The sequence below is a fragment of the Eumetopias jubatus genome, unplaced genomic scaffold (genome assembly GCF_037043125.1).
Source record: "Eumetopias jubatus isolate StellerSeaLion01/CBP00866 unplaced genomic scaffold, mEumJub1_p1.0 scaffold_55, whole genome shotgun sequence".
Classification (NCBI taxonomy): domain Eukaryota; kingdom Metazoa; phylum Chordata; class Mammalia; order Carnivora; family Otariidae; genus Eumetopias; species Eumetopias jubatus.
Genome location: NW_028274861.1, coordinates 196,429 through 221,324, shown reverse-complemented (window position 1 = coordinate 221,324; position 24,896 = coordinate 196,429). Strand labels below are relative to the sequence as shown.

The window sequence follows — 24,896 nt, the reverse complement described above, 5'->3', positions numbered from 1 at the left end:
TTTTGGGCGGCTGCGTTCCCTGGGGAGCGCTGCAGGCGCAGGGCCTGGCTCAGCCGGGAGCCCGAGTGCCGCCAAGCGCCACTGCACCGTCGTATCACAGGACAGTCTGAATGCAGCAGGCAGCGGGTGGGCTGAGTGGGGTCCTGGCCCCACCGTGGCACTGAGGGAAATAGGCCTCCTGTTGCTCCAGGGCTCGGGTTCCCTCCTCCGACATTTCCCGGCGGTGAGGTGAGGCCAGGTGGGACTGTTTGGTCAGGAAGGAGCCCCCAGGAGGCGCCTGCTCCCCGGTCAGCCTTGTGCTCGGCTGCGGCGCCCCTTCTTGACACTCCTGACGCTGCGCAGAGTCCAGGGGCTCCGTTTCGGTGTGTGTGACAGCGAGGGCCACCGTGGCCTTCTTGTTCACGTGACTGTCTAAAATGGCAGACAGCTTTTCCACTTCATTTGAAATGGATCTCTTGATCACAAAATCACAGTTGGTCAGTTAGCAATAAAATGAGCTTAAAGTAACTGGTATCCATTACCTTATGATCTATCTCTGTAATTCTCAAAATGGTAGGCTTAATGTTTTTTTGTTCATAGGTCATGTTACTGTAAAGTACTTTACTAGACGAGCGGAGGTCTAAATTTTAAAATTCTATAAATTAGCACATTACTAAGTATAGTGATGATAATTATAATTACTCTGTCAACTTAGTGTTTGAGGTTTGAGCTTCTAGAGATTTTTAACATTAAAAAGCAAACTATACGAACATTTGACCAAAATATACAATGCGTGTAAACTCAACCTTCTGCTTCCTGTGTGGTATTTCAGTCTTAGTTGAAGATACATTTTCTATGATAGTTTTCACTTGTAAAGTGAACTTGTGTTTTATTTTTCCTTGAAGATTATCCGCATTCTCTGTTCACGGGCCTTGAGGGTGTGTGCCGTCAGCCGAAAATAGTCCACTGACGTTTATTTGTGACTCAGTATTTCGTGAAATAACAGATTCTTACGGCTATGTGACAATAGCAGTGGTTTTATTAAGCCCTAACCGTTCATGATTTGAAGAGAGCACCGCAGATGAACCCAGAAGGTGCTCCTTGGGTTTCCACTCCGCCCCAAGCCCAGCAGCACCCTGTGAACTCTTGAAAACTTCCTGCCTGCCTGTGGAAGTCTGTGTACTTGTCAATTAAAACTCTTCTTTCTGACCCGCCGAGTTCTTAGGATTTTTAAGATGTGAGCTTTATGGACAAATAGCTCATTATGATTATTTTAATTTTCTTTAACTTACCTACAGACTGGACTCTCTCCACTGACTCTGAGTCCTCCACGTTGCTTCTCAAGGGTGCGTTTCTTAGTAGGTAGATCTGTATGAATTGCCGTGTTGGTCATAATGAGTGACTGTCAGCAGCTTCCCTGCATCGTGTAGGTATATCACATACCACGTCTGCTATTTTCTTGACAAAATCAAATCAGGCACAGATTTTTTTCTAGAATTGGAAGCATATCTGAATGGTCTTGAGTCTGAATGTGAACGAGAGCAAAGCTGGTTGTGTGTGAAGTTGGGAGCAGAGTGAGCAAGTCAGTAAGCCCCGCAGGGAGCTGAGTGCCGCTGGGGTCACAGAGGAGCCCTTCATCCGTTGCCCTGACTGTGAAACCCACATTCTGCACCATGGTCTGGCCCCTGCCGCGTCTGATCCCACCTCCTGCCACTCTCCCCCGCTGTGCTTCTGCTCAGGCCACACCACCGCCCCAGTCCTCAGGGACCCTGCTCGGGAGCCTGGTATTCTGAGGGGCCTGGATATTTTACTTTTGCTCTTATAGTTTGGTTAAATAAGGAAATCTAGGGTAAAACTATCCTTCAGAATTATTGTCATTGTTCCATTGTCTTCCAGCTTCTAATGCTGCTTCTGAGAAGTCTAAAGTTCTTCTTCTTGTCCCCTTGAGTGTGAACTGCTTTCCATCCTGTGAAATGTGTGGGATCTTTGTTCCCAATGTTCTTGCAGTGAGTCCCTTTCCACGTACTATGTGGGGCACTAATGAGCCCTTCCAATCTCCAAATTCACATCCTTCGGATCTAGGAATCTCTCCTCTCTCCATCTGGAATTCCTATTATTTGGATGTTAGATATCCTGAATTGGTTCTCTAATATTCTAAACTCTTCTCCTATTTTTGTCATTTTGACCTATCTTCTAAAAAAGTTCTCTATCTTCCAGTCTTTTAGATAAGTCATTATTTCTAATTATCAAGAGTCACTTTCTGTTCACTAGATACTCCATTTTTATGAAATCCTGGCCTTTGTCATGACTGCACTCCTGGTCTCTCTCAGGATATTAACAACAGGTTTATTTTTAAATATTTTCTCTGTGTATATTGTCTCCCCCGGTGGTCTTACTTGTTTTGACCTCTCCTTTCATGTGGCTCAGAAGTCTGATGAACCGTAGCTGCCTGCTTATATTTAAGAATAAAGCACTGGGACATCAGTTGATTAGGGCTTCCAACTTTTGGTTTCAGCTCAGGTCATGATCTTAGGGTTGTGACATCAAGCCCCACATGGGGCTCCATACTCAGCGTGAAGTCTGTTTGTCCCTCTGCTCCTCCCCCCGCTCGCATAGGCTCTTCTGTCTCTCCCAAATAAATAAAATTCTTGGGGGGAAAAAAAAGAACAAAGCATTAAACATGCTCATGTGAAACCCAAGAGTGTGTAGGTGGTGGCTGACAACTTCTTACTGGGTAACCCAGTCAGGCCTTTCATGGAGGACACCCTACTGCTGGCTTCTGTGGGGCTTTCCTCCTGGGTTAGACAGACTCCCCAGATAAGACTCTTCTGATCTCCTTGGGGTATTGAAGCTTGGCTGTCCAAGTGAAGGGAGATGGGAGCCTGTGAGCCCACACCCCATCCTCTACTTCACCAGGCCACAGACTCTGTTTCACTCTCTGGAGAACCACCCTCACTCTTCTCTTGGGCTAGGAAAGAGCCTGGTGCCTTGGATGGAGGGAAAAAGTGTAGAGAACAAAATGCTTCACCAACAGGATCTTCAACGAGCCCTCCTTACCTTAAACTTACTCCACTTCATCTCTACCTCCTTATCTGGTGGTGCCACCTCTTGAGACTTTGGGAGATTCCAGGATATAAATCAAGCACAGATGGCTTAGGATTTAGCTTCCTTGGGTCTGCTAAACTGGTTACTTCTAAGGTTTTCTCAGGTCTACTAAATTCCAAAATTTTACTGGGGTTTTCTCAAGTTCTCATTCTCTGAACCTCATTGTTCTCATATGTGAATGAGCTGTATTTATTAGGATGTTTTCCACTCAATCAAAAACCTCAATTCAAAGTAGCTTTTAAAAAAAGAAAATAATTTCATGAAATTAGAAGTTTAGACACAGAGTGGGCTTCAAAGTGGGTTTTTTCCCACAGCACAACAGTGACATCCAGGGACTGAGTGCTGCCATCCACAAGTTGGCTTGATATGAAGACTGGTGGCTCTTTCTTCTTTAATGTAATTTCATAATTTCTGTTTATTTTGCTCTTTCTTTTCTTCTTTTCCCAGCTAGTAGAATTTCCGTTTATTCTTTTTCCCTATGTTAATTTGGCACTTCAGTGGTTACTTTCTCACTGTTAACAAAAGTAGACTTGTACTTTTTTTAAATATAACATAGTTATAACCCTAGTGATGCCTTACTGAATAACCTTCCTGCACCAAGGTGAAGCTTTCATGATACTTTTATCTATTCTTTCATTGCTTCCCACCCATTCCTCCTAAACCCTGGATTTTGCTGGGATTGCTTTAAAAATATTTAGTATAGGCGCACCTGGGTGGCTCAGTCATTAAAGCATCTGCCTTCAGCTCAGGTCATGATCCCAGGGTCCTGGGATCGAGCCCCACATCAGGCTCCTTGCTCAGCAGGAAGTCTGCTTCTCCCTCTTCCACTCCCCCTGCTTGTGTTCCCTCTCTTGTTGTATCTCTGTCAAATAAATAAATAAAATCTTTAGAAAAAAAAAAATTTAGTATACCGGGGCACCTGAGTGACTCAGTTGGTTAAGTGTCCAACTCTTGATTTCGGCTCAGGTCATGATCTAGGATCGTGAGACCAATCCCTGGGACAGGCTCCACGCTGAGCATGGAGCCTGCTTAAGACTCTTCCTTCCCTCTGCCCCTCCCCTAACCCCCTCAAATTAATTAATTAATTAATTAAATATTTCGTATAAGATTATTATTAAATTTTTCTTTCAATATAAAAGTTGCCATATCCTTAATGCCTAGAATAGTACCTAGCACAAATTAGATACTCAATATACAGATAAGAAATGAAGGAATAAATGAATGTCTTTTTTGGCCCTAATATACATACGACATATTTATAAATATATGAGTTTTTCATTGCAATCTTTCCCCCCCACACCTTTAAAACTAATGATATTATTCAATAATCCTTAGCAGGTTACAAACGGGAAGTTTAATGTTGATTTCTCTCTCCTTTATAAGTGATTTTTCTATGTGAAAGCTTGTAAGGTGTTTTATTATCACTATTCTTGGAATTCAACAATGTTACACAATAAATCTAGATCTTTTAAATGTCCCGTTTAATAATCTTGTCTAGGACTCTGTGGTCTTTTAATCTGCACTAAAATTTTTCTTCAGTTCATTGACATTTTCTTCTATTATCTATTTACTTATTTTTTTTCTACTTGTTCTTTTTCCTCCTTCTAGATGCTTACTATTTAGATTAAGCAGCTTAGCTCTAGTCTGTGTCTGCCATTTCATTGGTGTTTCCTTCTCTTTGTACTTTTGGCTTGTGACATGAAATAGTTCTCCCACTTGATTCTACCAGATAATTAGTTCAGTTTTCAGAAAGACTACACTCATTCCCTATTGCTGCTGTGACAAAGTACCATAAACTTAGTGGCTTAAACACTAATTTATTATCTTACAGTTCTAGAGGTCAGAAGCCTGAAATCTGGGTGTCAGCAGGACTGTGTTCCTTCTGGAGATTCTAGGGGAGAATCTGTTTCTTTGTCTTTTCCAACTTCTAGAGGCACCTGCACTCCTTGGCTCATGGTTCCCTCTTCAGGTCACTAGACACCTTTACTTCCACTGTCACATCTCCTTCTCTAACCCTCACTTATGACAATGCTGTGAGGGCACTGGGCCCACCAGATCATCTGGGATAATCTTGAGACCCTTCACCTAATTACCTTACAAAGTCCTTTTTGCCATGTAGGGGACATGTTTATGGGATCAGGGTGGTTAGGACTTGGATACTTTTGCAGGGTCACTATTCTGCCTACCATAAGGTCTATTTCATCTTTTGTCTACTGAATTTTTAACTTTTTTCACATTCCAGGTGGTCTTTTTTCTTCTCTAATTATAGCTCCTTAAAAGTCTCTATTACTGGGGCGCCTGGGTGGCTCAGGTATTAAGCGTCTGCCTTCAGCTCAGGTCACGGTCCCAGGGTCCTGGGATCGAGCCCCGCGTCGGGCTCCCTGCTCAGCGGGAAGCCTGCTTCTCCCTCTCCCACTCCCCCTGCTTGTGTTCCCTCTCTCGCTGTGTCTCTCTCTGTCAAATAAATAAATGAAATCTTTAAAAAAAAAAAAAGCCCATATTACTTTTGGGGACTAAGTACAAATTCTTATTTGTCTCTCCATTAACTTTTAACTTCAGTGGGAATCATTGTTGTAGATACTCATCTTAACCTTCATCACTCAGCCTTAAGCAAGTGATCATTTTTCTTTATGCACTGCTACTGTTCCCTTCACACTTAATCAAGTCAGACAGTCCTTCAAACAATGACAAACCACTTTGAGGGCCCAGCAATTTCTGTTTTGGGGGCCTGGGGATGAACTGGCCAGAAACAACGATGCAGGAAGAAGAAGCGTTGGTGCTCTGGGGTTTCTCTCTGCAGCTGTACTCCTTTCTCAGAGGGAGAAAGAAAACAGAGGATTCACACCCAAAGTGCAAGATGGCAAAGGTGCTAATGCACTAGGGGAATTCAGAGGCTCTTTTTCTAAGCCCTCCTGGAGAATCACTAAACTCTAGTCTTGCCCTGGGTTCCTAGGAAAGGTAAGTACTGTGCCCTCTGCATCGCCTTCCTCACTTGTGTCCATCACTGAAGAGAGAGAAATTCAATACCTTCTCTTTTGGAGAGCCTGAGGTCTTGAATGCACTAAACTGTTCTACAGCATTTCCAGAGCTCCTGAGTTTAATCATTTTACTAGTCAATATATAACTGACATTTATAGGAGAACAGGGTTAAAGACACAGATATTCAGGTTATAGGAGAACAGGGTTAAAGACAGAGATATTCAGGAAGTGTGGCCCAAAACTACTAAACTTTGACTATGAATGTAGTTTATAGAGTTTCTGGTAGCCAAAGCCAAAGGGAGACAATTAAATTATGGAATCAATAATTATCTCCATATAAGAAGGAGACTTACAGTAAGATGGCATGGTATTATAAGGTTTTCAAGTGTCTTTGCATCAAAGCTTAGACTACATAACAGTCTTAGAGATATCTTTTGCTTTTTACCCCATTTCTTCATAAATTATATGGTGTGTATCTGTAGTTAATGCTCATTTAACTTCTCTATCTGATTAATTACAAATACAATTCCAAACTATACTTCATTCCCTGTATTTATAAAGAAGCATTATTCCAGTAACCAGTTCAGTGCTAAAGAAAAATAATCTGATGAATATTCAGAATTTTAAAATGGAATAGGTATCAGAAGAAACAGTATTCCTGCTGCCAATTTTAAGTTACGTGAAAAGAAAGAAATGCCTACTTTGTGGGTGTGGTATCTGCAAAGCTCAATACAAATATCTAGACCAATCACTATATTTTTCAAAGGAAAAATAACTAAAGTAGTATCTGAAATGCTGTGTTTTTTTCAGGCGACACAACGCTAGGCACACAACAGTTAATAAATACTGACTTGCATACAAAAATTAAGAATACATTCTCATTATCTTCAAACAAAGCATGCTTTGATTCACCTGGAATAACACAATTTTCAAAGACATTACCATCCTTTACTATATATGTATCATTACCTTAGTGAGAAGAGCAAGCGTGTTTAGGCAGAGTCTTCCAGTGCAAATGACCAAAAGGAATGATGGCTATTGTAAGGAATCAAGACACACTGCAAACACATTGGAATGTGACGGGAATTTAAGTTGCACTAAAAAAAAATCATCAAAATATCCTGAACAATTGTATTATCCTTACTTTATTTCAAAATGAATCTAACATGCTCCATGTCAGCATTGTCTAGTCAATAAGTCAAATCGGTAGACAAAACCTGTCTGGACTAGTCATGAAAAATAAAAAGGGATTCTCCAAGAAAACCACAAAGCAGCTCATTTAAGGTCAATTTAACGGTATTATTCTGTTTTTCTTCCAGCCTCGACATAAGATGTCACTACCTCAAAGGAAATTAGAAGAGTATCTATTTGCATTCCCCTAGGTGATTGGCAGTTCAACACCAATTAGTTCAAAATTACACTGTTACTAGCGTGCAATAAAAACAACACCTTTCATCTTCCTTACACAGGTAAGAATACCTTCAGAGCCAATAACTTTGATCAAGTAAGTATTTTTGATCCTGTCCCACCCGTCTCTTTGGATTCAGGAAAACTAATAGCTGAAGGCAACTCTTCCCGGCTTTATTCTTAAGCTGAAAAACTAGTGTGGTATTAAAAATATTTTGCGTCCAAGATAACAAAATTTCCCAAAGCCCAGCATTTCTTCAATAACTAAGCCTTAATGCATAAAAAAGCTTTAACTGATACTCATATGTTAAAGGGCAGATACTATTTAAAATATGTAATGCATTTTTAAAATAAATATAAATCTCTAAATTGGTATGTAAACAACTCATATAATGTGAAGCAACGAATCTCCCTAGACAATTTAGTGTCCTAAACTAAGTCTCATAATGAATACTATTTAGAAGTAGACATCTCTAGTATAAACAGATTAGTTTTTCATTTTTTTAAATTTAGCATATAACCAAAGAAAGTTGATTAGAAAATCTGTTGCCTAAGTAACTCTTTAAAATTTTGATTGTACTTAATACATTAAATTGACCAATGTGATCTCTATCAACAGATTGTGAGGTCCCTCAAGTACTTTTTAATTATTTCTAATCACTTAGACAGATAATTTTGTTGTCTAAAGCCCAAGACTCCTAAAACTTCATAGAGTGAACAGTCTCCATCCTCTAAGCAAACAGCAATTACTGTTCAGCACAGAGCCACTGCCAATGAGGCAGGCCCCAGAAAGTTTTTGAAAACTGAAGCCCGGACATTCAAATCTCTAAAGCATCTATCTCAGCATCAGCAAACTCTGTTATTATCTATAAAAGAGATTGACAATTCATACACTCAAACACTCTATTTCTATTTCATTTGCAATGCTAATATTTGTTAAAATATTAGTTTCTATTTACTCGTGACATATCCACAAAAATATGGCTAAGTACAGAAATCAAGTACTATAAGACATTTCATATCCAACACAATTTGAAGAATCAAATATACTTTCATTATAAACGACCACAGTAAGACATTAAACAATCAGTTTTAAGAACATTATAAAAAGCTACGTACCAGGGCACCTGGGTGGCTCAGTCAGTTAAGCCTCTGGCTTCGGCTCAGGTCGGGATCTGGGGGTCGTGGAATTAAGCCCTGCATCAGGCTCTGCAGGGAGATGGCTTGTCCCTCTGCCCCTCACTCCACTCGTGCTCTCTTTCTTTCACTCTCTCAAATAAATAGATAAAATCTTTTTTAAAAAAAATCAAGCAATCAAAGTAATTGTTTGGCTTTTTTTTTTAAACCTTAGATATAAGTTATTGGTAGATCTTAAACTAGATAAGATATTAAGATAGTGAATACTATCATCCAAATAGGTTGTGGCTGAACAAGTAGCTCGTGTATATTAAATTTTTTCTTCTGCTAACAAATTTCGATCATTTATGTACAGCAATCTTTCTCTAAATTTCAGAGACTATATGATACTTGACTCTTAAGTTATTCTATAGGTTGTTACTCCAAACTATTGCTCATCTACTGATAATATATCTTATCTTACATCTCTTCAGTCACCTCATTTCATCTTGCAACAGATCATTTGTTTGGGCCACAATTTATAGTCAAGAAAGTGGTTATATGGCCCAAGAAGCCGAATAAATTGTTAACAAGGCATCTCTCATTGTTTCAGACATTTGGACCCAAATGTTGGTAATCATGTTAGAAAGAAACCATTTAATTAACTTCAACAGTAGAGTTAATATTCTTTCCTGTTAGCTCAGGAAGTCAAGATATTACTAGACACTTTCTTCTATCACAGTATTGCCAAAAGGAGGGGGTCACTGAGTATCAACAATTTTTGATATGTATGTTGTTGATGAGAGCTGGTATTTGATCACCTTCAGCCAGTCCAAGCCCATCACTGCTCAAAGTGGCCCAGGGTCTGATACATTTGAGATATTCTCAATTTCAGTGCTATAACCAACAGTAAATCGTATTCCTAGAATAACCATTGCTAGACTATAGAAGAATAGCTAAAGAAAGTCAAGAGGAAGGTATGTAGAGAACACAAGATGTGATACAAGCTCCCTTACATTATGGGTGTTACCTTAATTCAGATAAGGAATGACCAAGTCAGCAAACTGTACTGACAGTAATGATAAAAAATGCCTCTGACAGGATGTAACTACTCTAAACCAAGCATAAATACCACCATAAACCTTGACATCATCATAAAACTGCCTGGCAAACTCAATGTAGTGATAAATAAGCAAGATTCTAAGACTGATGGTGACCAATTGCTTCTGACAGGTAACTACGTTCCACGAGAAGATTGAATGAGTTAATTTTTATCAATCTTCTATTTTTCAGAATACAAAGGTACTGCAACTTGACACTCCACAAACATGAAACAAGTACATTTTCTGTGCTCTTAAGAATAAAGAATACAAGCTTCAATGAAAAAGGACTTTTTAAAAAAAGATCTAAATCAAGCAGGAAAGTAATTGCTACCAAAAGTGATATACTAACTTTTTATCATGAAGATGAAACTAGTACCTAACAAAGTTGAATTGAATCATTAAGTTCAAAGTTTACAATATTTTTAAATAAATTACATTAAAAGAACTGTCAAGGTTTTGAACTTAAACAATAAAAAATAATTCCTATTCATTATGGTACTTCTAAAGTTACCCAGTACACCCATAGGCTATATACACACGAAAGCTAATTATTTCAATTAATGCTGTTGCATTACTTAAACATTTAAACATGCTAATGATATATGCATCCTCTTAATCCTGGGTAGGAATTACAAAAGATTTTCTACCACAATTAATGTAATGGGACTTTCTGTTGGGCTACTCTTCTGGGGTCTTGGAGTAGATAGAAATGGATCTTGATTGCTTGTATTTCATGGCTTCACACTAGGGGAAATCACCTTATGTCTGCTTCTTTACTAACACCCCAGGGCATAAGGTCCTCCAGCCCCACAATCTTGGCTTGTCTTCAGAGGTCTCTACTGTGGGCCTTCCTAAATAGTGTCTCCACGTAATTCTTTTATCCTATCACCAAATTTTATTTCTTCTGCCTTCTTCACTTCCTTCTGGATAAAATGACAACTCTCCATCATGCATGTTTTTCATCTCTTCATTTACTCATGCAACAAATATTTACCATCAACCCACTACGTGACTGGGGATATCATGGGCTCAGGAGTATGGAAAGGAAGAAAACAAACAAAAATCCCTGCCCCTGTGCAGTTCCTGTTCTACTATGAAGAAACTGGCCATATATTTAAAAAGTGGAGAAAGTGGAAAGTGTTACAGGAAAACATAAGGCAGGAAAGAGGGAAAGAAGTGCCAGGGCAGAGGTGGAGCTTGGCAATATTAGTCATACCCACAAGGCTCCAGTGTGGGAAAGCCTACCGAGAAGGGGATCTTTAGGTAAAGCCCTGAAAGACAGGAGGCAAAAGGGAAACGCAATGCCCTGGAACAGGAGGCAGTGGGCCAGGGAAGAACAGCAAGGAGACTGCAGGAAAGGAAGTCAGAGAGTACGTGGGGGGCAGAAAGGGAAGCACTGCAAAAACTGGTTTTTATTCAGATTGAAAAAGGAAGCCACTGGAGAACACTCAGCAAGTAAGTGAGAAGATCCAGCTTACATCTCAAACACTTTGACTTATAAGGCCAAAGACAGATGCATGGAGGCTAATTAGGAAACAATCTAACCAAGAGGGGACTGTCGCTCAAACCAAGGTGGTGACACACAGATACTTTGAAGCTAGAGCCAACAGCTTTGCTAAAAGGAATCCATACGGGAATTAAGAGAAAGACTCCAAGGAATTGGCCTGAGCTCCTAAAAGAATGGATTTGCCACCTATAGAGACAGGTTGGCTATAAGAGAAGCAGAAACGGGAAATGAGATCTTTAGCTGATTTTGGACATATCAAAGATATGTTTGAGATGCCTATCAGGCATCCAAGTGGAAACGTCAGTGGACAGATGGAGAGGTCAGAAGGGAGATCAGTAGCATATAGATGGTATTTAAAGCCATGAGACCAGATAACCAAAGGAGTGCAGGTAAACAAAGGGAAGAGTTTAAGGACTGAGGCATGAGGTTTTCCAGTGTGAAAAAGCTATGGACACAGAGAAAAACCAGCAGTTTTTTGAGAAGCAGTAGCTCCTTAAGTAAAAGAACAAGGAGAGTGTAGTGAACTGAAAACCAAGTGGAATGAGGAGTGTGGCTGAGGACTCCGAAGTCACTAGCCAACTTGACAACAGCATGTCAAGTACAGCAGTGGAGGCGAGAGTGGCTCCAAAACCAAATACGGAGCACAGAAATGAAACCGATGCATGTACAACCCCACGAGTTCTGCTATGAAGACAAGCAAAGCAATGAGATGGTGAGCCAGAAGGGATAGGAAGTCAACACAGATTGATTTCATTTCCTTCTTTCTTTTTTCTTTTCCTTCCTTCCATTTGTTCATTCTATTGAGAAAAATTATAGCATATCTCTGTGCTGAAGGAAATGATCCAGCTGGAGAAAGACTGGTTATGTCAGAGAGACAGGAGAATGGTCATAGATGTGTCCCTGAATCAGGGAGAAGGGACTGAATCCAGTGCCTGAGGGGAGGGCTGAGCTTCAGTCCGGTCATAGCATCAGTAGAAAAGGCAGCCTGTGGGGGGGGGGGGGTGCAGATAGATGAGTCAATACGAAGGAAAAAGCTTGTCAACATTTCAGCATGCTTGCTTCTATTTTCTCAAGAAAAGAGGAAGCAAGGTCATTGGCTGAGAGTGATGGTGAAGAAGTCCTGAGGAAAGAGAAGGCATAAAATGACTCCAGGAGAACATAAAGTACGCTTAATATACTGGTCACACATTTAAGGAAAGGCCAGGCAGGCAGTTGAACAGGCGTGCGTGCCGAGAACGTGAAGAGCTGGCTGTGACCAAGGCTAGGGTTTGGCCAAGCAGAGAGAGGGAAAGGGAACTGAGAAAGCAGGGCACTGAGTAAAACGATGGCCCAGGAATTGAAACTGTGTGAGACAGCAAGGGTCTGAAGGAGGTGCGGGAGAAAACGCAGTAAAAAGTTACTGAGATGCACAGACGGCATGAAGAACCACGGGGCATGGCACACTTCAGGCAGCAAGCTGGAGGGCAGGGTGACTCATGGTGAGACCGCACAAGAGCTTGTCCTGCTAGTGACAGGCCTGCGCTGTGGCCCCAGGCAGCCAGCGGCCGAGGAAGACCACCGAGAGAGGTGTAGGGTTGGCCAGGCAGGCCGGAAGGGTCATCCACACAGACGCCGAAGTCCCCAGTTGCGACAGGCGTAGTGGCAGAAAGACTGATCAAAAAAAAAAAAAAAGAAAGAATGATCATGAACCTTAAGGATGGAAGAGGAAGGATGGAAGAGGAACTGTCTGGAAGGAGAGGAATGAAAGGAAAAGAAGAAGTAATCAGGCCACGATCTAATGAGATGAGATTCAAAGCGTGTGAAAGCAGAAGAGGACGGGAGGACGCCTGCCCAGACCCCCGCAGGAGCAGAGTAAGGGGCGTGGGAAAGAACACAGCTATCACCTGAGAGGGACTGAGAAGCAGTATGTGCTGGGGGAGCCAAATTTCTTCTAGCAAGAGGGAGAAGACGGAGGATTTCGGTGGCTCTGCTGCTGTGTCCCAGCAGCTCTTAGATCCACAGGGTTCCACATGGTATAAGCAGAGTTTCAGGAGCTCAGGGACAGCGGGAAATCAGGTCAGAAATGCGACGTAGAGAGATGTGAGGGACAATCTGAGATGCAAGGGTCCTGGATATTCTGGGCTCCTTATGCTGACTACAGAAAGGGGGAGGGAAGAATGCAAGCAGTACTCCCCCTGGCCTCAAGGCAGACACCAAAGTAAGGCCGTGTGCTGCGGCCGAGAAGAGCAGGAGCCTCGTGGGACAGTGCTGAGTCCTGGGACATCTCACTCCTGCATGTGATGTGCACACTAGGGAGGGCTGTCTGCAGCAGACGGCTGGAAATCCGGGGCTCCCCCTGCTCCAGGAATACATATGACTCCCACCATCTATTTCTTTTGTTTTCAAGTATTCCAGTTCTGGATAAAATCTTATAGATCCTTACCCTTGTTTTTCTCTTCTTCAGCCAACTCATCTATGATCTTGAGACTCAGAATTTAAATTCATCTGCTCAAGGTCTGCTGCTTAGAAGAAGATGAGCAGTAAACAGAAAAGGGAGGACAAAAAGTCAAGCAGACCACTAGCAGGATGGCTTCTTTAGAACACTGATTTACATTATAATAGTGTACAGGTTAGCTTTATTTTATTAACGTATATTATATTTTATAACATTAAATTTATTTTAATAACATATTAACATGTTTTGTTTTGTAACATTAACTTTATAACTTTATAATTTTATACCTTTATTTTATAACATATTAACATTCTGAAGTAATACTAATATTCATAAGAACAAAACTAGCACCAACAAGTGATAAACACGAACAATGGAGAAGTCACAGGCAAGTATTCTATCAAAAAGTATACTGATATTTTAAAAACTATGCATGGAAATTCAACTCCAATAATATAAGAACTACCACAACAAGTTACATATCTTCCAGAAAAAAAAAGTGTTATTTTTTTTCAATGACTGTGAAGCTGAGCTCAGAGCAAACCACGCTGATGTCCCAAAGATTCCTGTGATGTGCCTCACACATCCCCGCACAGACCAAGAAAGCACACTCAATGGCCACTAGCAAAACACCACCATGAATTCTGGAGTAAATCGCTGCTGTAAAAAATTTTTAATTTTCTATTATTATTATTCCTATATTCTTTTCAAGAATATAGGAATATAGGATGCCTGGGTGGCTCAGTCAGTTAAGCGTCTGCCTTTGGCTCAGGTCATGACCCCAGGGTCCTGGGATCAAGTCCCATTCCGGGCTCCCTGCTCAGCAGGGAGTCGGCTTCTCCCTCTCTCTTTGCCCCTCCCCCTCCCCCTGCTTCTGCACAAGTGCTCTAATAAATAATAAAACCTTTAAGAAAAAATAGCCCAGGGTGCCTGGGTGGCTCAGTGGGTTAGGCGACTGCCTTCGGCTCGGGTCATGATCCTGGAGTCCCGGGATCGAGTCCCACATCAGGCTCCCTGCTCAGCAGGGAGTCTGCTTCTCCCTCTGACCCTCCCCCCTCTCATGCTCTCTCTCTCTCTCAAATAAATAAATAGAATCTTTAAAAAAAAAAAAGAAAAAGAAAAAATAGCCCAGAATAACAAATATTTTAAATTCACTTTTTTTATTTTATTATGTTATGTTAATCACCATACATTATATCATTAATTTTTGATGTAGTGTTCCATGATTCATTGTTTGCATATAACACCCAGTGCTCTGTTCAGTACGTGCCCTCCTTAATACCCATCACCAGGCTAACCCATCCCCCTACTCCCTCCCCTCTAGAACCCTCAGTTTGTTTCTCAGAGTCCATAGTCTCTCATGGTTTGTCTCCCCCTTCAATTTCCTCCCCTTCATTTTTCCCTTCTTACTATCTTTTTTTAACATATAATGTATTATTTAAATTCACTTTTAAAAAAATAATTTAAAATGCAAAATAACTGTTACAACAAAATGCACTTGACATAATACTAGATTAAATCAAACCCATGGGGATGATTTCCACTACTTACATTCTATGATCTATACTTTTTTTTTTTTAAGTAGACTCCATGCCCAGTGTGGACCCCAACATGGGGCTTGAACTCATGACCCTGCGATCAAGACATGAGCTGAGATCAAGAGCGGGACGCTTTGCTATAGAACCATTTGTGTTACAAGCCTGTTGTTTTCCACCTGAAACAGTCCACAGTGCTAACAAGCAGCAAATAACAAAACTACAGCAACTATCCCAACATATCATTAAAGAGCATGAATAGAAAGACTTTAAAAACCTACCAACAGAGCACTTAGAAGTGGTGCATGGCTTACCAAAATGGCAGAAAATAAAATTATACTTAGCATTAGCTATCATAACATGCTTAATCCTCTCCAAATTATATTTCTGTGGTAGTCAGGGTATTTTGTTTATTTGGGTTGGGCTTCATTTTGTAATATATCTAGCCTTCTGGCAACTACTTCTTTTGCAATTTCTTTAGATATAATGATTCACTTTTGAATTTGAGGAGCCAAAGGATTAGAAAGATTCTGGAGGGACTTTTTCTTAAAGCAAAAAGTGGGAAAAGGTTGTATTTTTGGTTTAGTTTTGTTTTAACTCAACTTCTTTAATTCATGGGGCACTATATATATATACATATATATATATATATATATATTTTTTTTTTTTTAATTAAGTAGACTCCACATCCCACGTGGAGCACGATGTGGGGCCCAAACCCACAAACCTAAAATCAAGACCTGAGCTGAGATCAAAAGTCGAACGTTTAACCAACTGAGCTACCCAGGGGCCTCCATGGGGTGCTATCTTTTACCCTTCCTAGTTCTCAGCCTCCTGATCTGTAAGACAGAAAGACCATATATTTCAGGCTGAAACATAACTGCATACTGCAGGCAGCATGACAATTCAGGCATATTTATCACTTATTAGCATGATTACCTAAGTAAGACAAATTTATTATAATATTTACTACTTTAACGAAATTTTATAAAGCTGACGGTATTGAGTGTAAAGTTATAATTCTGAAACAAAATAGGCTTAAATATTAAAATAGCTTTAATAACGTTAGAAGAATAAAAGATACACGTAGTTCCAGTCTAAAAGTTATTGGTACCAAAGGATACAATATTATTGCCAAGAATTCTCTAAAATAGATAAAATTTGATTTAAGAATAAAGGTCTAAATGTTAGCAACACTTTTGAGTTGATGATTTAAATTTATTATTTGTGGGGCACCTGGGTGGCTCAGTCGGTTAAGCGTCTGCCTTCGGCTCAGGTCATAGTCCCAGGGTCCTGGGATCGAGCCTAGTATAAGTCTCCCTGCTCCATGGGGAGCCTGCTTCTCCCTCTCTATCTGCCTCTCCCCCTCCTTGTGCTCTCTATCTCACTCTCTCTCTCAAATAAATAAATAAAAATAAAATCTTTAAATTCACTATTTGTAGCTTAAGAAAGTAGGTATATTTCTTCCTATTTCATACTTAAAGTACCCTTCCATTTTATATCTACTCTTTAATTATGACCCTGAAATACAGTTAGCTATTAATAACCTGATCTTGGGGTTGGTTTTCAACATTAAAGAAAAAAAAACAGCTTTTCAGGAGAAGAGAGTGCAGAGTGCAAAGCATTTAAGTAAAATAGAAAATTTACCCAAATTATATCATTTCTCTGTTAAACTATGTCATTATTCTTTTTTCTACTGGTCCTTCATTTGAAGCCAAAAGGATGGGTAAATAAAAATTGAACTTTAAGATCTTTGACATGCTTACTTGGTTATCACAGCTGATTATGAATAGCATTCCTAAATAACAACAGAGCTCCTAAGCATAACTGAGACAGTCAAATTTAGCACCTAGTAGCAAAGAGACATACTACTTTTAACCTTAAAGATTTCAACAGGAAAGAAATGCAGTAGGGATATTAAAGTCACTAAGAAAACATGCAAATTTGCAAAACCTCAGTAACTAAGTCGTCATGCTTAAAATACATAGCAGTAGAGGTGTGCCTTAGTGGCCAGTGTCTCAGAACTGAACTGGCCTTGCTAGACTATAGCTAATCACAGCTAGGGAAAGACAGGAACTTGACCACAGTGCCACTAGTCTTCAGCAAAACTATCCTCACCTGGGACGTTCACATGTTACTCTCAGGTTTTGACCTAGTGCATCAGCACAATGTGCTAAGAGGCTTGTATTTTCCCCCCCTCAATTAGCTGTCTTTTTGTGAATTAAATAATTTTTTATTGAGCTCTAACTATGGAATACATACGTACCATTTAGTCGTCTCTGCAGTGCTTCCTCCTCTAGGGTAATAATATAAATTTGTTCATCCAGGTCTTCAAGAATCTAAATTCAAAGATCAAACCTTTGACTAATGCAACATTAGAAAACTAGTGCTTATGAGAACACTTAGGTTATTTGGCCTATGACTTAGATAACCATTTAAAATCATTAGGAATTTAAAATAAAAATACTCAAACTAGTTTATTTATAAGTTTAGGAAAAATATTTTAGCATATAACTAAACACATCAAAAGTTGACTATTAGAAAATCTACATATATTTAAATTTAAAGGATTAAAGAACACTGCAGTTCTCTCAATGACAAGTAAATGTATGAATTCGCAATATCCAAAAGGCTAAATACAATTATACCTCTTATGCCCAAACCAACATTTTAGAGCAAGAAGGAATAGATCACTCCGTCCAACACTGGTTTCTCATTTATATTTACCTACATAATATTTAACACAAGAGACCTATAAACTCAGTAACTACCATGCAATACTTTCCAATTACATCATCTGTATATAATAAAAATTTTCTGCAAAGTATGAATACTGGTATTATCAAAATCATTCTGTAGACAGAATCCGAGAGAAACATTATGCTTGTATATACCCCACCCACTACCATACCGTACAACACTAGTAAAAAACAAGAACCACTAATCAATCACCAATTACATAGGATATGATCTGCACTATCTTCACAACTGATAAAGGCTAAAATATGTTTAATTCTAGCTTTGTTAACATAGGTATCCTTCTTGAAATGATCCTAAATATCTTCCTAGCTCTGGGGAAAATCTGAAAGAAGACCAGAGCTGATATATTTAACGTCATTCAAACCCAAACTACTTATTCCCAACAAAACAATAAATTGTGAGAAGTTGATGGACAAAGCAAAAGGGTAGAAACCCTATATATGTATATCCTTTCAGCTCCCTGATGAGGTACATTCATAAAAAGCAGTCTCAAAGCATGTAACTCCTATCAGGTATCAAATCTGCCTAATTTCTATAAAATTTATTTAGAGCAATCCAATAATTCCCAGTATTTCAACAAATATTGATAATCCCTTATTATCAACAGGTTTAACACTCACAGCAAAATAAAATAGTAAAATAAGAATAAATACCAACACACAAATAAATAAGTACAAAAGCTGACCGACCTAGCAGAAAAGGGTGGGGTGACCCACTTCAGCAGGCCACCACTGAGGGCCTCCCCCAGGAGATGACCCTTGATTCCTAAATGGGAAAGACTGGGCAGATGGACAGCACCGGTACAGGCAGCGGACTGGGCTAAATTAATCCAAGACAGGCTCTGAGCCTACAGTAGGCAGGGGCCCTATCTTTGTGGGTCATGATATCAAGCTTCTTTCCCATCAATATTCTCACCATTTCTACCATTTGGATCACAATCCAGTTTTTACTTTTCCTAAGGTCTAGCCCATACAAAAAGATTTCCTCTTACGATGCAAACTATCCATCAGTGACTTACCACCATGGGTCTGTCTTCATGTGAGTGAGTGACAACGAATGGCACACCGATATTTGTGTTAAATGCTTGTGTGCCTCATCCCCTTGATTCTACAACAATCCAATGTAAAACAGACTGTTATCACCCCCATCTTATAATATGCCAAGAAACAAGGGTTTGGCAAAGAAAAGTTATCTGCCTTTTAAAGCCTATACTCTTAAACACTCTGAGCTGATGGGGACCTAAATATGAGTCAAACACAGTCCCTGACCTCAAACAGCTTACGTTCTAGTGTCCAGGAAAAACAGAATGAACTCAAAAAAATAATTATAGGGTGAAAATAACTGTCATAACTGAAGCAAAAACAAAATGTTACAAAAGTTCAGAGGAAGAAAGACCCCCAAATTCTAGGTGGGAAGAAAAAAGTTTTGGCGAGTGTTTTTGATAATAGTAGCCTCTTAGCTGATAGCTTAGCTTACTAAAAAGGGGAAAGGCATTTGGATCAGAAAACACTGTAAGCAAAACACAGAGATGAAGAGGTATGAAGCACACTCAGCAATAAAGCGGTTCGAGTATTCTGTAGCTTATGGCAGAACAAAACAGTGGTCCAGAGCCCAGGGTCTGTAACCAGTCTCTGGGTTCAAATCCCACCCCATCATGACTGATCTGTAATCTCGTACAAGTGACTTAATCTCCCTGAACTACAGTTAATTCAGCCATAAAATAAGACCACCACCTAACTTATGGGTTTGTTAACACAATTAAATGAAATGTGTGTAAAATATAGTACTTATCACAAACATAGAGCCTACACTGAATTGAGTATCATTAATATTGGATGTTAGGAACAAGAAAAGAGGTGAAGATAATTAAAGTTTCGAGAATAATGTTAATAAAGCGACAAGTTTAGGACAAAAATCAGCTTTGGGAAGGGCACTAAGTAAGTAGTTTGGTTTTCTATAAGCTGAGCTTTCAGCTCCGTTGAGTATTCGGGTATAGCATTTACAATGTGGTGTAGTTTGTTTTCGGTGCCTTTTGCTCCCTAGAGCTACACATTTAGAAGTGTCATGAAAGTGGCAGAGGTGGTAAGGAGAACAGAGCAGAGCAACTTTAGACCAAGGACAGAACTTGGAACATTTGCCTATCTTAGGGGGCTAGGAAATAAAAACGGAAAAGGAGACCAAAAAACAAAAAGAAAAGCTCTGCCAGAGAATCAGGAAAAAATTAAGAATGCAGTGTCATGAAACCTCTTCAAGAGGGAAGTGAATTTCAAGATTTGATAGCATGTTTTGAGTGTGTATACATTTATGTAGCAAGTTAAATAATCCAATTTTATTTTTTTAAAAGACAGGAAAAAATTATTTGTCACTTATTTTTTTAAATCTTTCAAAATTAAGCAAGCATTACTAAAGGAATGTCTACTACAATATTTCCTCAAATTTTTTCTGATTAATCACCTCAATAGGAAAGACAAACATATAACCAAAATAATTTAATAGGTACTAACAAAGGGGAATATGAAAAGTGCAGAGAAAGGAGCTTGATTATCTCAACTTAAAGAAGAGGTGAGGCAAGGTTCAAGAGTAGGCAGTGGGTGCAGCAACATCAGAGCCAGGCCTTGAGGAGGCGGTCGGGCGGCTGGAGCAGGCAGAGGGCACTGACAGGAGAAAGCCCCGGACACGCCTGCTAAGTGAAAGCACGTGGCCCGTTGGGAGCACAGCCCATTAGCAGCGACCGTGCAGTCCGAGCCGCGGGGGCAGGAGCACAGGTCAGCGGACGAGGGAAGAGGCTGTGAGTCATTCAGACCTGAGTCTGTAGGCAGTGAGGACCCATGAAAAGAATGTAAATGGCAAGTTCCTTAAATGCAGCTAAGAATTACTACCAACTGAAAATCAAAAATGAATATATGGCAACTCTGAGATTCAAGTGAAAAGTATAATCAAAATGTAACATGCAGACAACTTCTCAGAGACATAACTGCTCTGTAAATCAAGGAATATATGTGGTAAATTTTGAAACATAACAGAGTTACTACTGATACAACAGACACCTAAAATACCTGTAAGTATTTGTAAATTTTGTCTTAAAATTTGCTAGAAGAATTTCTACCTGAGTGTCTATAGTTAGTATTTTAAAAGCAAAAACAAATTTGTTTCCAAAGATGAAAAAGATTAAAATAAAAGCAACAACAAGGAGGTCACAAGCCCACAGAAATACACTAATGTTTCTGATTGCTAATTCACAACCTAAAAGATGTTCAAATGTAAACACATTTAACAAACAAGATGACACACTTACTGTTGGCTTCACCAGCAACTGACCCATCACTGTGAACATGCGGGAAAGGCCAACAGGGGTACACACTGCAGGGGAGGTCACAGAGAGGAGGCTGATAAATGGCTAGTGCAAAATACAGAACAGACTCCAAGACGATCGTTGTAAGAAAAGTCTTGCCTCAAATTTAGATTCTCTCAGTGTTTTATCAGAGGAGCCTTCATCAATAAAGAAGCTAGAGAGGATGACAGGTGAAAGATGAAAGATACCCAAAGACTGAAGAAGGCTTAGCACGTGCAAGACTCTAGCAGTTGAATAATAGTATTTTCACTTAAAAAATTAAAAAAAAAAACTAAAGAACAGATTAAAATTTCAAGTACTGAAGGAGTTGAGAACCAAACAACTATTATCTTAACTCCTTTTAACTACATTTATCTGCTTATAATATCCCTGAGATATGCTGTAATGCCTCAGGTAAAACTGAGTACATTTTAACTAAATTAAACCACAAATTCACCACACAGGGTCTATGTTACCACTCAAAAGTAGAATCTAATGCTTCAGTGAGTGTGGGCCTGTGTGTGTGTCTCTCCACAAGAGAGGCTTTCCTTACAGAACAGCACATGAGTATTATTTCATGGCTTCAGTTTATCAAAATTTATCTTAACATAAAAAAAGTTAAGGGCCAATTTTAAAAACATCTCCAAGCTGTTAAGTAATTTCATCAGGAAACCTTAGTATAATTTTCTAGAACAAAGAACTCCATTTTCCCATCAACATTAAGCCAGAAAAATACTTACAGAGAAGTAACAAACATCCCGTCCGAGATATACAGGAATATAAATAGGGTAGGTAGAACTCCCAGAGATCTGTAAAGAAACACAAATATATTTTAGTAAATCCAAAATATTGTACATTAAGATATAGGTTGACTATAATGTTTGATAAACATCATAATTGTCTATTTGAGTCTACTAAACCATATAATTTCTAAATTGTACAATAAAAAGATCTAAAACAGAAAAGGAAATACCCCTTTTGCAAAACCTGTTTGGAGGGAGAAAAAAAGTCTCCATGGAATTTTAAGAACAGAAACCAACTAAGAAACAAAGAAAAATCTTAAAAGCTGCTTACTCGTTCTGAATACAGCAAACACAGGAACACTCATTTATGTTCTTAAACCTGTCTAAAGACTTGTTAACTCTGTAAATTAACAACAAGGGCTGACCACACAAAGAATCACTACAACGTTCACGACAGCGAACGTGTAGTCATAGGCCGGTTCAAGGTCCCGGAGAGAAGCCGACTGACCGTACAAAGACTCCATGCTCGCGGCGTCCTCGTCAACGAGCGCGGAGGCCACCCACACCATCCCCAGGATGAGGAGCGCAAGCAGGACAAGCATGACCAGAGTTTCTAAAATTCGGGCTCGGATTCCCTGAAAAAGATAATGGAGATCTAACTGTATTTCATTTCATCTCATGATTAATTAGGCTTCTATCTGTAAGAAAGCACAAAAATTCTTTGGAAAGGGAAGAAATTTCTATTTATAAGGAAGACAGAAAACACTAGCTTTACAGTGTCATGTTTAGACTACCTTTGTTTTACCAAATTATGTAGAATACCATCAAGCTTTAAAAAACCAAAAAAATTCGTCACGAAAGCATTTTTCAGAGCAGTGTTTTAAGGGGCGCCTGGGAGGCTCAGCCCGTCGAGTGCCTGCCTGCCGCTCAGGTCATGGATCCAGCCCCACGCGGGGCTCCCTGCTCAGTGGGGACCTGCTTCTCCCTCTCCCTCCCGCTTGTACTCTCTCTTGCTATCTCTGTCACCGCCTCTCTCTCTCTCAGATAAATAAAATCTTAAAGAAAAAACAAAAACGGGTTTTAAAACATAGATTGATGAATTTTTGTCTGTGGCTCTAAGCAAGGGCCTCGAGGACGACCACGGTCCGGGGCCAAGCAGCCATGGGAGCGACGGACCCCGCGAGCACACACAGCCCCCAGTCCCCGGGCGCCAGCCACCTGCACCGCTCCCGCAGCCGCGGGTGCAGCCCCCCGCGTCCCCACCCCCTTCCCCCCACGCCCACAGGGCCAGTGCCCCTCCCCCGCTCCCGCCAGCGCCCCCCTCCCCTCTCCCCCCGCCCTGCAGCGGCCAGTGCCCCCTCCCCGACTTCTGCCAGCGACCACCTCCGGCTCCCGAAGCCCATGTCCCCCCTGCTCCCGCCAGCAGCCCAGGACTCCCTGAGCAAAGCCCGCAGCAGAAACCAAGGCCAGGCGCAGTGCACGGTTATCGATTATGTACTACACTTCTTTCTTTACATTAGATAAAACCGCCATTACTTCATGTGCCTGGAATATAATAAACCATCTTTCTGCACAATTTTGTTTTAAATATAAAACAAATTCTGACCTCAGGGCCAAACCAGAGGCCGGGCTCCTAAACTTGAAACCTATTGGACAAGCCAAACAAACAAACGAATAAAAACAACTTTCTTATATTCCTGAAAAGTCACCAAATGATTGAATCCATACCTAAATTCAAAGATTCACATTGTTGTTTTATACTATAATGTACATGGAATACAACAAACAAAATTAGAAGTAAATCCATGTCTCTCGATAAAAGAGTTGGAGGGGCCTGCTCTTATAGCCCAGTCTTACACAGGACTGCCCTCGGCCGGTTAAAAGATGTCCCCAGGTGTGGAGTCAGCACACCTTAAGTGTTTCCAGTAGGGACATCGGTGGACCAGAGTAAATGACGCTTGTATTTTATTTAACACATCAGATCTAACAGTAGTTATGACTCAAGTAAGATGAAATATGAACAGTCCCCAAACATACTACTAAAAAACACACTCCAGCTTTCCTAAAGAACTCTCCAAACCCGCACTTCACAACTTTCAAACCACTTAGGATACCAAAACATGACCACCACCCCCCTTTTTTCTTTTTTAAGTAGGCTCCACGCCCAGTGTGGGGCTTGAACTCACAACCCTGAGATGAAGAGTCACAGGCTCTACCAAGTGAGCCAGCCAGGTGGCCCAGACAGCCACCTTTTTATGGTAATTTCTTTTTCCTTCCTTCTCTCTTTCTGAGCAATAGTCTTTTTTTGTAAGCAAGAATCTTCTTATTACACATCAAATATTACGTGGAAAGCTTGTAACAGATAAAAAGCACAGGTGCTTTGATGAGAATGTGTAACACCCTTTCAGCTTGTCTCCTCCTATCTCTGACTGGAGCCCAAATCCTGCCTGCCTCCAACCAGAACTTAGGAATACTAAGGGCTCCCAAAACACCTAACACATGTGTCTTAAGTGTTATGACATATGAGCTAAACACTGCAACCATGTTTGATACAAAACAGTAGTGATCCTTGGAACCATCTGAGACCCACTGTCCCCAAAAAGTGTTTTAATAATATAATTATTAAACAATTGTAATAACGTAATAAGTATATAACCATTACGATGATATTAAGTGTTGGGGAATCAATCTACCATAAGATTTACACACTTCCTCTGTTATTTTGGTAAGAAATATCTGTTGGCAATTAAATGTATATTTCTTCAAATATGTTATTCTGCTTCGGGAGCTAATGCTCCATGGGCCTCTCTCATTTCTGTGCATCTCAGAGGCAGGGATAGACCTTGTTCTGGAATTTTTTTTTTTAAGATTTATTTATTTTGGAGAGAGAGCATGCA

The 24,896-nt window shown here is 40.1% G+C and overlaps 1 protein-coding gene across 1 annotated transcript in view; it reads left to right on the top strand.

The window, feature by feature from the left end:
- Positions 1 to 15,398, top strand: part of LOC148161803 (putative phospholipid-transporting ATPase IIB) — a 425,152-nt gene extending 409,754 nt beyond the window's left edge. Inside the window, exons 13-14 of the mRNA XM_088020545.1 lie at positions 7,383 to 7,532; positions 15,216 to 15,398. Of these exons, the coding sequence (XP_087876671.1) occupies positions 7,383 to 7,419 (37 nt within the window). The 3' untranslated portion in view covers positions 7,420 to 7,532; positions 15,216 to 15,398. The remainder of the gene's footprint in view (positions 1 to 7,382; positions 7,533 to 15,215) is intronic.
- Positions 15,399 to 24,896: the final 9,498 nt, after the last annotated feature.